A 16,720-nucleotide genomic window follows, 5' to 3' on the forward strand; every position below is an offset into this window, starting at 1 on the left:
CTCAGTCAGGCTCAGGTCTGGACCTTGGACCACTGCTGCAGCTCCGATCTTTGCTGCTGTGCTGGGATCGCTGTCCTGTTTGGTCCAAGCTTCAGCTGTGGGACAGACGGCCTCACGCTGACTCTAGAGCACTTTGGAATACAGAGGAGTTCCACTCAGTTTGTTTCCTCCAAACCTGCTGCTGTTCTTCATGGACAAACATCTCACTTTGGTCCCGTCTGTCTTCGCTTTGTTCTGATGCTGCTTTGCAAAGCTGAGCCGCGGTGCCATCTTCTTTTTAGAGAGAAGAAGCTTTCTGCTTGAAACTGGGTCCACTGCATCCACTCACAGTGAACTGTGACCAACGGCCATAGAAAGGAAGGAAATTTGGCGACTTACAGCAAGAATGTCGAAATGACTACAGGCGACATGAACGTGAAATGGGCGGGACCCACGATCCACTTTTCCAGCTTCCGGGCGAGCGACTGAAGCAGCTCAAACAGCTTGTCGACACCCCCACTGTAGATGATGGGAAACAGGAAGGACCCAAACTTTCTGAATAGTAAACGTTGGGTATTCGTAGCTTGTAGGGACATCTAATTGACATAATGCTTTCCTTAGCCTCTCACCCCAACCATAACCCTGACACCAAAACCACATTTGGGCCTCAAAAATGCCTTCAAACTTATGGGGACCAGGATTTTGGTCCCCACAAAGATACAAATACACGCTCACACACACACACACACACACACGCACGCGCTCACACACACACACACACACACACACACACACACGCGCGCGCTCACACACACACACACGCTCACGCTCACACACACACACAGACACACACACACACACACGCGCGCGCTCACACACACACACACACACCAATAAGGTGACAAGATCAGAAAAAGAAATTCAACAGTTTGCACATGTCAGGTTTTACCTGCACCACAAACCAAAGCCGTCATAACACGATCAGATAAATCTGCTAAGAGCACCTCATGCAGGAATGCCCCCGGGGTAAAATGCAAATATGTCTTTTTGTCAAGTTTTGTGTATAATTTTGGTACACAGACACTTTTAATACTCGCCCAACATTGAGTCACGTGTCAGGACGCAGTGATGCTTTCATATCAGCCAAGGTAGAAAAATCTGTGCCAGGAAAAACATGAGTTTATAATAAATATGGTTTGTACCTGAAGAATCTGACCTGAGCCCATCGTCAGGAGAGTCCCAGCTGCTTTTTGGCAACTTGACCAGAAATGACTCATAAAGAGTCCACGCTGAACATGTTTGCGGTAAAGACACAAAGCCAGCAGACAGTGCCGTCCACCGAGATCACAGAGTCAGGTCAATAACGCGCATACAAGCGTGCGTGCGTGTCAGACGAGCATGCGTACGGTCATCAGCTGAATCAAAGGAAGGAGGTGCATGGAAAAAAGCAGGAGTTCTCACAGAAACTTGGAGGGGAGCGAGCTTTAAAGCCGTGATGTGGGAATCTGGGTTTGAGTCAGAATTTAGGTCACAAGTTTGAGGAGTGAGGTATTCAGAAGAGAAACACATGTCGGGCTGCGGAGTACTGCAGCATCCCCGAGTCTCTGCTTCTAAGTGACAAACAGACTTCTGCAGCTCCCATTACTGACATTTTTATGATAAGTGAACTATAAGCCCTGCTGACCAGTCTAACCATCACTGACAGCTTCACTCACAGACCGCGTGTTACAGATAAAAGTCTGTGTGCCTTAAACCTGCAGTCTTTCTAGTGCCCAGCAGGGGGCGACTCCTCTGCTTGATTGAATAGAAAACTATAAGAAAATGAGCCTCCTGCTCACCTGATCCCTGATTTCAGTCTCACGATAACTTTATGGATTCTTTTGCTAGTTTGAAGTCTGATGAAGATCCATCAGAGTCACAGGACGTCTGCAAACACACGCCGTCTGTTTGTGATAACATGCTAATTAATACACACACAGCTATTTATATACACAGAAATTCACATTTACAGTTTACAGCAGGCCTGCGACTTCCCTGCGTTCACACGAGCACTCCAAGCTCGCTCTGACTCCGAGTCGGATGGTGTTTGTTCGGAGACAGGTTGCTTCCCACCACCTCGGCCTCTGGCCAATCAGTTGCTCACTGCAACTACTTCAGCATCACCTTTGCTGTCCTGTGTGAGAGCCATTAAAGAGTCTCTGTGACTCATGTTGGGGCGTCCACACAGAACAAATGAAAGTTTGATCAGTCAAACCTGAAAGAATGAACCGGCCTTCTGTCATGTACTTACCTGCTCTCACGTCACCTCTACCACAGCTTCTGTGCTTCAGAACAATTTTCCTACTATGATCCATAATTGATACAGTGAATAAAATCATTTCTGCACTTTCAGCTTAGTGTTAGTGGCACACAAAGGATTCGAAGCTCGGTGATTGGCTGTTTCTGAATAGCTCTTTGTGAGTCACTGACTTTGGCACTGATTCATTTCTATACACACTCGTGTACCTCTGCCCTTTTTTAAAATCAAACAACTTTGTGTTGTAACACCTCAGTTCATCCCTGTAGTCATGACTCAGGAGTGATTCATTCCCTTTCACTACCACAAACCCAACGACATCAAAGGGAAAACTCGACGTCTACCTCGGAGAAAGCCCCAAACGCTCCTGTAGGTCGGGATAATCACAGCTCGGAGCCATTAATCCCACTTTACTGAATTAACAAGAACCTCATGTGTGTCAGACGGTTTAGAGCCCAGGTGATATCATGAGTGCTCCGGCGTCACCGAACAACAGCTGCAGCAAGGCGACGACAAAAACAAAGAGACAGATTTACCGAGGACATTTCCTGCGGGGACTTCCTGCAGCTCTTCCAGCTCTCTGCCCATCAGCAGGTAGAGGTTTTCCATGGAGCAACAGGACAGGTGAGGAATCTCAGAGACGTCGTCCGAAGCGCTGCATCCCTCCGGCAGCTGACAGAGGTGAGGGCAGACGAGAGCATCGTTACTGACACTCACAGGGGAGAGAAACTCAGGTTACTCACATGATTCCTGCAAAGCACACAGGAAGCAGTACACTGAACAGCTTTGAGGATTTATAATGTGTTTTACACAAGCTGCAGTTCCACTATGATCCACTAGAGGCTCCAGCAGTGAGTCAGTCCCCATAGACTCCCATGTTAAGACTTGCCAGCAGAATTAAGCATGTTTACAGCCTGATACACAAACTGTTTGGTCTCTGTGGATCATTTCTTCCCTCATAACACCTGTACAGGTGACGATGTTTCTATAACTCACCTGTTTAAAATGTATTAAGGCTTAAAGTTTGCATTATTAGGGGCGTGGCCCTTTTGACAGGTGGCTGTAGCTCCTAGCTGTCTGCTAGCTTCACCTGAACTGGACCTCTGCACAGTGTTTGTGCTGTTGGAGCCTTTTAATGACATCATGTGACCAATAACATGGCTGCTGTGAGGTCACTGCACTGACAGACTGTCCAAGAATCTGAGCTCCAGGCTTGTTAAGTCAAATTCAGGATTTTAAAGTCTAAACTTGCACTTCACCTTCTTCAGTCTGGCTCGCACAGAAACAAGATGGCGGCTGTCATAATGGTAAAATAAACAAAACTTTATTAACCTTCACATGGTAGTAACAAAGTACCTCACGTGGCTGTTGGAGGAACTGAAAGGCAGTTTTATGTCGGCTCAATTTGCAGTTTTGGATGAGGCTGTTTAATCTTTAGATCCAAGATTATTCACACAAAGTCCGAGTTAATCCAAGGAAACAAGGAAACAAGTAGGCTGGCGGTCAGAGTGTCACACACTGATGTAGCATCGAGCCATCCTCACGGTGACACGGAATCGTTCACATTTTGGTGTTAAGACATTAAAAGCTCGAGTCGCTGTTCACTCAATGCTAACCAGATATTTCCCTGTGAGGCTGAAGATAAATGATGAGCACATGAGGCCGAGCAGAGGAACCTGCTGTCAGTCACAGGGTCGTGAATTCTCCTGAGGATCTGCGTCGCTCACACTACCTGTCAGCCTGCATCACATCAGCTGTGCTGGGAGGAAGTCAGTGTGAACACAAACCTGAAGTGAAGGCAGAATCGAAGCAGCTACAGCAGGTGAGTGAGGGGTTTACCGTGCTCAGGCCCTGGGCGGGGTCGTACTTCGGTCCCAGCACGAATACTCTCTGTCCTCTCCTGACCACCCCGCTGTAGACGCGAGCAAACGCCACGAAGGTCTCCTTCGGCTCCTCTTCCTCCTCTGGCTTCGAGTCTTTCAGCGTCAGGTTCTCCATGTTCGCTGAGAGAGAAACGAGATCAGTTCTTGTACGCTGCATATTTATCAGGCGTGACAGCGTGGGCGGACATGTTTTCAGCTTTTGAGTCTGTGCCTGTGTGTTTGCACTGAAACCACTGAAGCACCTCTGAGTTTCTGCGTCTGTCTGACAGATTCTGGCGACTTGATGGTGTCACAACTGTGCAAAACGCCACTTTACAGGTGTGCAGCTGGGTCTATTTAGATTTTGTTAAGCCGGTAAATCTCCATTTTTATCTGGAACTTTACTGATGACAAGTTCGGCTAAGAAGTCACTAAACATGGAGCTTGTGTGAGAACATTTTCATTCCCAGGGCAGATTTCTCCAACTCTGGCTTCCCTTCATTGGCTCCCTGTTAAATCCAGAATTTTCCCATTCCTTGTACTAAGTGTGACTTTGCAATGACAATAAAGAGTTATCTTATCTTACCTGTGGGCGGAGCTACAGAAACTGTTTGAATGGATCCAGATTTGGATTCTTCACCACTGTGACCAACACTGCACACGTCACAGATACAAACTAACCTGAAAACGGCTCCCGCTGCTCTGGTTATCCACGTAAAGCCAAACGCATCTTTGGACGAACAGCATTGGTTCTGAAATGCCTCCGCCCACCCATGCTGTAGTTCCCGCTGCAGTACGTGTGTCTCTGACTACATTTTGCTATGGTGACACACACGGACTCACAAACTGAAAGCTACACGGTCACAGTAACACAAAGGGAACGAGTCTTCCTGCTCTCGCTCACGTTTGTCCCCTCGGAGCATCAGCTGTGTTCAGACACATTAAAAAAAGATGAAAGCGAGTGAAACGAGTCACTGAGACGAGCTCACCTGTGCAGAGTCCGGCAGGTGACACGCTCTCAGAGTGGGGGGGCTCTCGGTGGCTCTCTGCTGCCATCCTGTCAGCGTGTCGCTGTCTCGCCTGCTCCCGGCGCTCGGCGATCTCCTCCTGAGTCAGAGGCCTAAACACAGGAGTCCCATCAGACCTCCAGACGCTCCACTATGTTACTGTGTGTTTACATGTTTCATTTCATTTTACTACACCCCGTTTGGTTTGTGCAGGAGAGCTGCAGTAAAATCACTTTTTTGAGTCTCATCTACGCAGCACAGATCTTTGTTTGTCCAGTAAATGTTGTTACAACAGTCTCATCCACACAAGCACTTTTTTCTAAGCTTTGCATCCAACACTCACACTCTGCATCAACTCTGTGTTTATGCCCAAGGACACTTCAGCACGCAGGCTGGACTCGAACCACCAACCTAGCAGAAGGCAAACGATATGCTCTACCTCGCCTGAAAAATAAGGAGAATGCACACTGTGTTCTGTAAATGATTTATAAATGATGATTATTATTTACTTTAATACATGTGGAATAATTCTGAACCAAGAAAACTGTCTGTCCCCAAATATGTGTTTTAAAAAATTCCACTGGAAGCTCGGACTGATACGGGATCATGCAGGGTGTGATCTGGGAACAGGAATCTAAAAGTACCCACTTCCTTCTCTCTCCCTGACCGGTCGCAGCAGATGGCCCCGCCCCTCCCTGAGCCTGGTTCTGCCGGAGGTTTCTTCCTGTTAAAAGGGAGTTTTTCCTTCCCACTGTCGCCAAAGTGCTTGCTCATAGGGGGTCATATGATTGTTGTTAAACTGGCATCATCGGAGAAGCTGATGATTCTAACCCATCCTCTCAGATCACACCCTGGAAGTCCAGTCCCACCACCTACGCTGCAAACTCGCCACCTAAACTTATGCAAACAACTTCTCCCTCAAGCCGACGCGGCCTTCGTGTGCTGGATCATCGCTGCAGTTTTCACTGAGAGGATCCACAGTTCCCAGCCCCGAAGGTAACGAGTCACTCCTGGCATTCCCGCCTGCATACAACCCACTGCCCAGAACTGAAAATCAGGTTGAAGGATTAGGATCAGGTGTGCTCTGCAGCCGAGCTAGAAGCCGGTCAGAGGTGCAGCAGAAGATTATCCTGAACAGGTTTTTGATGTTTATGGATCGGTTCTGGGAGCAGGTCTGAGAGGCAGCATCGGAGTCTGAGGGGCTTCTGTCAGCACCTGAAACCTTCAGTTCAGAAACCATTTCAAAAACATTCTTGAAGTGATAGACTTCAAATTCCTCCGATAGAGTTTAAGCTGTAAAAACAGAACATAACTATCCCTGCATTAGTTTTCCTGCATGACCCGTGTGTGTTTGTGTGTGTGTTTGTGTGTATATGTGTGTGTGCACGCTGTGCGGTTGGCGTGTTAGCCCGTGTATGCATGTGCATGCCCTCTTCAAACAGACCACAGTGACTATAGCAACACAGCTGCTCACAATAGGCCCGAGTGACGGCATGCAGCACAGAGTTCAGCTCCATGATGACAAACCACTTTAAACAGCCCATAATTTGCCCCTGACAACAGCGGCAGCCCTGCAGACTCACTGAGACTGATTGCACCTCTCTTTAGCATAAATTGGATATAAACGGGGCCGCGGCCCGAATTCAGGATTGTAACAGGAAACCACAAAAGAGCCAGCCCCACTGGAAGACGGCCTGGCCTTAAGAACAAATGGGCTCAGAGTGACTTTCAGTTTAAAGCCGCACGAGTCAGCTTCGCATTATATCCCCCGAAAAGGACAAAGCAGCCAACAGATGTTTAAGCGAAGGTTATCCCTTTAATGACGCGTTTAGATCAAACGCCGAAATAAACACGGCTGTGCACCGCGTTACGGACTTCATCACTTTTCCACAGGAGGTCAAATCAGTCACTCATTGGTAATAATGGGAACGCCAGGACCTGGGTTCTGGCCTCGCCTGCTGCGGTTATGAAGTAATGGCTTCCAAACACTGAGGCTGGATGATCGCGACCACGAGCAGACCTTTTCCCTTTATGAAGACGGAGAAAAAAGTGTGCTGGAAAATTAAACAATGTATTGATATTAAATCTGTCTGCAAAGCACACTTCACCGCTTTTTACTGCTGAAGGATTTTTATTGGAGATGTCTTCTATTCTGGCTCCAGCGTACGAAAATGAAACTTGGTGGTGACTCCGATGAGATCTGCTCTGACATTTGCATGAAAGACACATAGTGAGATACAGTAAGTTAAAGGCTAAATAAAGCTCAGAGCCTGCTGTTTAGCTGGATGGAGAATTTAGACGAGGATCAGAGAAATATGTTAAGACCGAGGCCTCGGCAGACCCCTCTCACTGAGGCACGGGTTTAAAGAAGCGCCTGGACTGGGACATGGGTTCATTTGTTTAGCAGGTTTTATAATCCTCGATGTCAAAGCAAAGCAGTTCACTGAAATACGAGCAACAAAGCCCATATACAGTCAAATTAATAGTTTTGCACTTTGAGACTTCACAGGCTTCTTTCTGCTCCTCCACAACAGGAGAGCGTCCCCACTCACTGCATGTCCTTAACTACATCCATGACCCGGCACAGTCCCTGTATACCAGGGGTGTCCAACTCCAGGCCTCGAGGGCCGGTGTCCTGCAGGTTTAGATGTGTCCTTGATCCAACACAGCTGATTTAAATGGATAAATTAGCTCCTCAACATCTCTTGAAGTTCTCCAGAGGCCTGGGAATGAACTAATCATGTGGTTCAGGTGTGTTGACCCAGGGTGAGATCTACAGCGTTTCCAGTTATAACGTTTCCACTGTCACCTGTTGGCCAACGGCACAGTGGCGGTCACTGTGGTGCTCGACCAATCCTAGGCAGAAATCTTACTGAGGTTGGGCGTGTTTGATCCGACACAGATTTTATGCCGACTGCCCTGCCGTGGACTCGCCATATATCCGGGCACCGGAGTACACTGCAGGGTTTTTCTCAACAGTAACCACGGCGTAGAAAGCTCTCGCGGCAGAAAGAGGTGACAGTAAACTTGTGCTTTCTTTGTCCAGAGTTAAAGAGCCACAGCACCACAAAATGTGAGCAGTCAGGTCGGATCAGATCATGTGAGTCTGCGTATTCTGACCCTGATCAGACCTGCTGCACAGTACTGTTTGTCTTTTTAATGAACATAACTTACAGCCATCGTTGAGTGCACTAGCACGCAGTGGCTCGCAGTGAATCTGCTGAGGTACGATTACAGGACGTGATGTCACAGCTCTTTGGAAAATTAAAAAGTAAAAGCTGCAGCTCATGTCCGACATGTGAGTATTGCAAAGAGTTGAAATAGGAAGAAGTTTAACAAATTCATCGACATAAAAACATGTCAGGAATCTTTATAATTTTAGCGTCTGCACTGTTACCGTCACCAGTGTTGTTCCAGTTGCAGCAGCAGCTGCATGGCAGACTTATGCATGCACGTGTGAAAGCACATTTCATGCATGCAGCATTTGAGAAAAAGAAATGTGAGCTTTGGGCGCGCTGCAGGACGCTGCGGGTCACGCCCTCGCTATGTCGCCATGTCTGTGCAGATAGTTAGCCAGAGGTGACGGTTCAAACCTGAACTCATTTCCTCCCCTTCTCAAGTTCTGGTCCAAAGATTCACATTTTCAGCATTTACTAACAATTTTGAGCAAATTCTCAGCGGCTCGTTGCACCTGAGCTCTGCGCCCGTCCCTCACACCTGACACTAAACAAGGTGAACCCACAGAGCCGTCTCTGCCTCTGCTCTGTACTGTAAATGCTTCTGTCCAATCACAGTCCTGAGTTTCACAGAAGTGAGCGGGACCGCCGTCGGGCCGTGAAGCCGGGACCTCGAGATGAACAGAAAGACGCGCGGGTGCGACGGGGGATCGTTGTCCTCCCTCTGAGTGCATCAGGACCTGTTGAGACGCGTCTCCACTTTGAGAGAAGCGCTGTGTGCAGCGCAGCAGCGACTCCGTTAATTATTTAAAGCTGCTGCCTCAGTCAGGATCCAACAATAATTAATGTTAAGGGTTTTTACAGGTAAGCCTTTAATGAGTGTGCTATCAGACGCTTTTTCACTCGCAGGAGTCGACCGCTCGAGGTCGTTTCCCTCTACTTTACAGATGAATTATTTTCCTGCAGTCCTGGATGAACATGAATCGTTAGCTGCGATCAGTCATCAGGGCTGCGATGTGCCGATGATTCACAGTCGTTCGTTTTCTGTGTTTCAGAACTTTTCATGTCAAAGACTTCACTGATTTTGGGTCGGAGGTGACGCACAGCGCCAGGACCTGAGTGCTGGCGACAAACAACATGTTTATGAGCCGCCACACAGATGTCAGCAGAGAGCATGCACGCCTGCTGCAGACAGCGGGCAAAGAGGAAAGAAGCTCCCGCAGCTCATTAGCCGGGACCTTAGACAGGTTTTTTCCTTCTAGCCTCACAATATCAGATGACCTTTCCTTCCTTCCTTCTCTCTCTCTTTCCCATACCTCCTATTCCTCATCCTCCAAGCCTCCTCTGACAGCTTGTCTATATCTCCTTTCCTCTGCTTGCCACTGGAAGTGCACTGCTACAGTTTGCAATTAAGATCAGAACTGTGACAGGAAGCTGAGGCTGAATCTCTCTACTCTGCATCAGAAACGCTGCAGATCAAGAAGATGAAAACAGAGGCGGAGGCATGGAGCATATACTGTATGCTATATGCTCACATATACCTCAGCACAAGACCCAGAAAACCCCAAAATAAACTCAGCTTTCCCTCAGACTGATGGAGACCCGAAGGTTTGTTTTGTTTCATTAAACTCCCACAAACCCTCTGAGGATGAGGTGGAAGAACAAAGCTGCGAGTGGCTGCTGGTGATCTTCTGGGTCGACACACGGATCACAATCAGTTATTTTAAACATTAACATCAGCCCACAATTTCCACATTAATGCATCGCAGCTAGCAAGTAGGAGTCGTTCATCTGAAGTTTGACAAACAGCGTCTCAGATCTAATCAGCCAATCACGTGGCAGGATCGATCGAAGCTGAAATCACAAAAAAGTGATTTAAATTGAATATGGCAGCTGAAAACTAGAACTTGTTAAACTTAATAATAGAAGGCACGGTGGTGCAGTGGTCAGCACTGTTGCCTCACAGCAAGACGGTCCGGGGTTCTAATCCAACATCTGGCCACAGCCTTTGAATCGATACTTCCCAGAGCTGGGAGTGTGTGTCTGTGTGCAGCTGGGGAAGGCTCCGTGACCCTGAACTGGGTAAGTGGAAGAAAATAACAGATCGAAATTAAAAACCAACATCAAACCTGTTTGATGAGCCGCCTCAGCGGTGCGCTCGAAGCTAACGTTCAGGCCCAAAATGCAAAATCATCCTAGACTCAGCTGGAAGCCTCCTGCAGACAAAGCTACCCTTTGGCATAAAACGACTCCGGAGCAACCAAACTTCCTCGTATCGTCACGTCCTGCGGGCCGCTCATTTCTGACCTTCCAAATGACCCGACTCGTGAAAATAAGACCCGAGCTAATAAACAGGAATGAATGTGCAGAGCCTCTTTGTGTCAGACTGGTTAGCTGGTACGATTATTAGTCGAGGAACACTGTAATGGAGTTCACAACATCGCATTAGAGCTTTTTACGGCTTTGCCACAACTGAGCGAATGCAGATCAGTCAGCAGTGTACAATGAGGCAGAGCGAAGACAACGAGTTCACTCTGGCCCATTAATAGCTTACACACATGCTCCACAGGCCAGCCCATTAAACCAACACTGGGACCAACACTGTAATGACTCCTCGACATCAATCCAAGCCTCCTGTAAGCATCTGCTTCCAATGAGCCGTGGCAGCGATCCACTCCGCGCTGTAACTTGTCATCCTAGCCTTTCAAGCTCGAACACAGCTTCGCTATTCATCTCACTGCAGGAAGTCGAAGACCTTGTCTCCCATCTTCATAAAGGGCTTGAAGACAGATTCGGTGACACCGGGCTTAGATTAATGGGCCAGACATCGAGGAAGGGAGCTGTGTGATGTTAAAGCGTGCTCGCGTCCTAAGAAGAGACAGGCGGGCCAGGATAGGCCAGGCCGGCTCCATCCATCACTGACTGTTGGGGGGTTTGTGGTTTACCCTCAGTTCACCTCCGGGAAGGATGCACGGATCGGAGAGGGCTAACAGCTGTGTCCTACCACCAAACCTCCTGGAGTAAGAGAGAAACTGGAGGTAAAGGTGCTTCAGCGAGACAGAGGCACCGCAGGAAGCCAGGCACAGGACAACACGCTCTGACGTCAGCTTCTGCCTCCAGCACGGAAACCTTTCACTCCTTTCTTTCTGATAATATACGTGGAGCTAAAATAGAGCCGTTTCCAGATGATGGATTTTTTACAAGAAAACACATTTCCTCGCGTCATGACGCGCCTCTGTTTTCACAGGAAGCATTTTCATCCCTGACTGTGTGCTACAGGAAGAGCACTGATTTCACAATAAACAGCAAAACGACTTCAGCAAAAATAATCAGCAGTGTTTCTGGAGACGCATTTAAGATCCTCAAAATACAGACAGTGGGCTGAAACGGCCACGAGGCGTGACAACAGCACCACCTACTGGCTACACGCACACACACACCATAGTGAGGACATGTCATGGACTTGATGCTTTCCCCAACCATAACCCAGAAACTGTAACTCTGACACTAAAACCACAATTTGAGTCACAAAGATGCCTTCATACTCGTGGGGACGGGTCCCCACAAAGATATGAATACACACACACACACACACACACACACACACACACACACACACACACACACACACACTCATGTAACATAAAAAAGTAAAAGTACTCTTAAGTAAACAAATACAAAACATTAATAAATAATTACTGACAGTAACGTGTAGCTTCTCAGTCATCCAGGTTCGGCGAATCCTAGGAGCCTGGAACTTCTTTAAGTTCCTTGAATTCAAGGACTTCCTTGAGTTTTTCTTTCCAAGCTCTTTAAATATTAATGCCCATAATCCATATTATAAATCACACAAACACATTAATGTCGGAGGGTGAGATGGCTTTGTGACATTCAGAATCCTCATATATCAGCATGGTTTCCTTAATGTTGCCGTCAGAAACAAAAGCAGCAGAGTTTTAAAGATAAAAGACAGTTTTTGAAAATCTGACCTTTCACGCCTTTAATCTGAGGTCAGAGGTCAGAGTACTGTGATACTCAGAATATGTTGCTCTCTACATTTTGCCAACACAAACAGCTGCCCGGTGACTGCATCAAATTTTTTTGCACTGTTTCAACAGGAAGTGGCAGCTTGACCCGCCTCACCTGCAAACTCATAGACTGACCCTGTGTTACTGAGAGTTTATCACTGTGCACCAGAGCTGGAGGTGCAGAGGAGACACACATCCCTCAGGCTTTCATCAGGACCCATTTCTGCTGTTGCGACACCTTGGATGCACCAAATATGTCTTAAAGACAGTGACTGACTGACCGAGCAGGCAGCGAGCGAGCAGGCAGCGACTGAGTGAGCGAGTAGGCAGCGACTGAGCGAGGGAGCGAGCAGGCAGCGACTGAGCGAGCAGGCAGCGACTGAGCGAGCGAGTAGGCAGCGACTGAGCGAGGGAGCGAGCAGGCAGCGACTGAGCGAGCAGGCAGCGACTGAGCGAGCAGGCAGCGACTGAGCGAGGGAGCGAGCAGGCAGCGACTGAGCGAGCAGGCAGCGACTGAGCGAGCAGGCTCACACTTGCTCTCCAACTTTGAAGCAACCGTTTCAAAGTTAGTGAGACTGCAAACGGTCACAATAATGAGACTGCAGCATTCGAGGTCAGCACCAAGTAAAGTGGATAAAGCTAAAGTGGACAGGCTGTAATTCTTCTGATGATGAGGATACATAAAGCTTATTGGTGAGAGCTTTGAGTAAATAAGTAATGTTTTACTTTCAGTAACACACCCCTGCATGAACACACACAGACACACAGCTACCTCTGTCTGTGCTGAGGAAGGGCCTTGGCGTCCACGGCAAACATCTTGGACACGAAGACGATGACCGGAGCGTTTTCCTCACTCGAACACTGCAGGAATGCTGGAAAACACCAGGAATGAAGGAAAAGAGTCAAACACACACGACACCTGTCCAAACACAGTGTGACGCTTCAACACGACGCTCAAATCCTTCATCCAAACAGACGACACGCCCGACGCTACAGGTCCTTCATCAGCCTGATGATTACTGCCAGACGTTAAAGCCACGGATCCAGCACACAGTCACTGACCAATTTTAAAGGTCACTGCAAACAGCTGTTATCTGTGGGTTCAACAATAACTCTTTATAATTACTGATTTTAAGGCATTTAATGGTGATTATTAAGGAGTTGCACAGAGTTATTGATCACAGACTGCATGACGAGGCTCTGCTGAATGCCAGATTAGTCCAAAGTGTCTAAAGCGAACCATAACCAGCCTTAAATGAAGTCAGGTAAATTAAATCAGCTGATGCAGGATCTGCGCTGTTTCCCATATCTGTGCATGTCTGAAGGCCGTGCTTCCTGTTTGATACCAACACGAGGTCAAACAGTCAGGCTGAAAACAACCAGGACAAGGTGACAGTAAAATTAGGTCCAAAAATATAAAAGAAAGTAAAAAAGACGTCACAAAAACAAATCTATAAAAATGTTTTTAGTTCGTTCGTTAGTAAGAAGACAGCGACTCCTCAGGGCGGGGCGAGTAAAACAGCTGATCTGGTGTCAGCAGTCCTGATTCGCCCAGAGCTACACGAGCCAGAGGAGGAGACACACTGCATCGATGCATCTGCACAGATGATTGGGCATGCTCATGAAAGTGCTCCTGTCATTGGTTAGAAATCCCAAACAAATACTGTGTGTGTGTGTGTGTGTGTGTGTGTGTGTGTACCTGTTTTCAGGTGTTGCGTCTGTTCGGGCAGCGAGTCAAAGCGGCGTGCTCCCACGCTCATCAGCTTCTCCACCCTCTCAGCCGCCATCTCTAACGGACTGGGGAGCTTCTCACACACCATGGCTGCAGCGCGTGTTAAAGATCACCGAGGACAGACGGGACAAAGATGTCGTGCTGACGTCCTGCCGAGGGACACGCTCACCTCACGGGACAAAGGATACAAAGGACGGCCTGGGAAACGGGTAACCACTGGCTGCAGATGGCCGACAGGAGGACTTTGGGGTCGGAGTGACGCAAATCTCTGGCCATCAGCTTTACCCCGAGTGATGTCACCACCTTCTCCACCTTCTCCTTGTCTCTGGGGATTTAAATAAAGAAAAAGTTCTTCGGTTATGGCCGCAGGGTCGGGAACGCGTTCCCACCTGTTCTGACAACATCACAGCTTCTGTGTGGAAACGTCCTGACAGGTGGAAAAAGAGCTGAGAACAGTCTGTGGAACATCGCTGCCTCCTCATGTTTCTTAGAAGGTTATGAATAAAAACTCATTTTACATATTCAAACAACATTTTACTGAAATAATAAAAGTTAACCAACCTCCTGATGACGACTGCATCATATAAGCTCCAAATATTATCCAGCACGAGCTGCACGAACAGCGGCTTCTTTCCTTTGGCCTGCAGGGACGTCGCACACGGAGGAGAAAATCTGATCAATGCAAGAAATCGGTTTTCCTACGAGAAACAAACCAAAACGCGCCAGAACAGCAAAGACCTCCTGGAACCAGAACCATTCAGAACCAGAACCATTCAGAACCAATATGACAACAATAAAACCACTAAAAGTTCTTCGTTTGCTGGATTTGCCAAATCAGACATTTATAACTTTTTCATTGTGAGAGTTTATTCTCTGTCTTTACTTCCTGATTTATTTTGAAGGCTTTCTGTTTTTGCTCTTTTGCCACTCACCTCCCTGACGTGTGTTTGTGAGGTCATCGCGTCACCTCCTCTTGTCCTTATTGTCCGTTTTACTCTCCATTTCAAAAATGAGCATCTTGTTTTATTCAATAAGGCTTAAAACTAGCAAATGAGACCATAAACTGTAAAGTGTTTACTGTAATCAGAGAGCGGGAGGCTCATAGACTTCTATACGATCAGAGGAGTTGCCCCCTGCTGGACACTAGAAAGAATGCAGGTTTGAGCAGCCTGCAAAGCAGTAACACATCCACTTTGACTGCATTCACTATAAACGCTGCATGACTCCACCTACAGGTTTTAAACTAAATATATTCACTGACTTTATGTCATTGTTCAGGTAACATGTTTGTGCTGTGGCTAACATCAGAGAAGCTCACTGATGCAACACTTCTCATCTACTTCTGCTGAAATCCAGCTTTTACCAGGAAGATCAGATCAACAGGTGAGCGTGCTAAAGCCTGTATGAGCTGTAAACAAACACAACACTAAAACATGATGTGATAGATCCATGAAAAGAGGGGGGAAAAAAACACCCAACAGACGACCCGTGTTCTCCCACCTGAGAACAAACAGCAAATAAGCAAATACTGAAAGTGTAAAGGAGAGGAAGTTTTTCTGCAGACACAGAGCGACTGCATCCAGCTACGATTCAGAAGGTCAGCCCACACAGCTCATTCCCATCCTGTGAGTGTGCTGCTAAAAAGCCTCTCCCTGTCATTCACGGGCCGGCGTGCCTGTGAATGATGAGCGAGCATGAAGAAGAGGTCAGCCCTCCATCGCTGCTCTGCTTTGCAGGCACTGACGCCTCCTCCGCTCGCCCCTGACAGCTGCAGCGCTGCCCAGACAGAAACACACCATTCAGGGCCCGAGGCGGGGGATACCGGTCCAATCCGATAAACACGCCGGGTCAGGTGGGACTTCAGCCTCTCGCCGAGCAGCAGCAGAAGAGCTACAGCTGGTTATTAACACACACTGTATATAAAAGATGGACAAATCCAACACGCTATCACCGACTGCTTTGTGATTCTACCTCTGTGGCTGTCACCAGATACGAGGAAGTTCCTCGCTAATGCCAGCTGGCTCGGTCAGGACCTCAGACACAGGTCCTGCTATCGGTGCTCAGTGACATCCAAATAAAATCCTTGAATTTCACTCTCAAAAACCGGAGCTCCGCCTTCTTGGACGGCCTGTTAGTACAGTGATCTCACAGCAGCCATATTATTGGTCACATGATGCCATTAAAAGGCTCCAACAGCACAAACACGGCCTAGAGGTCCAGTTACAGCCACCTGTCCATCAAAGAGGCCACGCCCCTAATAATTCAAACTTTAATCCTTAATACAATTTAAACAGGTGAGTTATAGAAACATCCTCCCCTGCACAGGTGCTATGAAAGGGGAAACGATCCACAGAGACCAAAGAGTTTGTGTATCAGGGTGTGAACATGTTTGTTTCCGGGACAGTATGGGGACTGACTCACTGCTGGAGCCTCGAGTGGAAGGCGTCAGTTTGATGGCTAAATGAAGATCCAGAGACACGGAGCAGCAGCCACGCAGGCCGTCCTCTGAACACGCATAGGAGCTGCGCTCGTCTGTCTGATCTGGATAAGGGTTTATGATACTCGCTGCAGTTTTTGATCTTGTCTCTGACGACACTGATTTCACCGGCGCAGCAGGCAGAACTTGAACGCAGCACAGGT

At 47.8% G+C, this 16,720-nt stretch overlaps 1 protein-coding gene across 3 annotated transcripts in view; it reads right to left on the bottom strand.

Moving 5' to 3' along the window:
- Positions 1-16,720, bottom strand: part of efl1 (elongation factor like GTPase 1) — an 82,438-nt gene that overhangs the window by 56,217 nt on the left and 9,501 nt on the right. For all 3 annotated transcript variants that reach the window (XM_039614055.1, XM_031738336.2, XM_039614057.1), the window contains 7 exons: positions 14,642-14,721; positions 14,269-14,405; positions 14,048-14,170; positions 13,121-13,220; positions 5,127-5,257; positions 4,115-4,278; positions 2,812-2,947 (listed from right to left, as the gene is read on the bottom strand). In XM_039614055.1, coding sequence (XP_039469989.1) covers positions 2,812-2,947; positions 4,115-4,278; positions 5,127-5,257; positions 13,121-13,220; positions 14,048-14,170; positions 14,269-14,405; positions 14,642-14,721 — 871 coding nt within the window. The remainder of the gene's footprint in view (positions 1-2,811; positions 2,948-4,114; positions 4,279-5,126; positions 5,258-13,120; positions 13,221-14,047; positions 14,171-14,268; positions 14,406-14,641; positions 14,722-16,720) is intronic.

The sequence above is a fragment of the Oreochromis aureus genome, linkage group 1 (assembly GCF_013358895.1).
Source record: "Oreochromis aureus strain Israel breed Guangdong linkage group 1, ZZ_aureus, whole genome shotgun sequence".
Taxonomy (NCBI): Eukaryota; Metazoa; Chordata; class Actinopteri; order Cichliformes; family Cichlidae; genus Oreochromis; species Oreochromis aureus.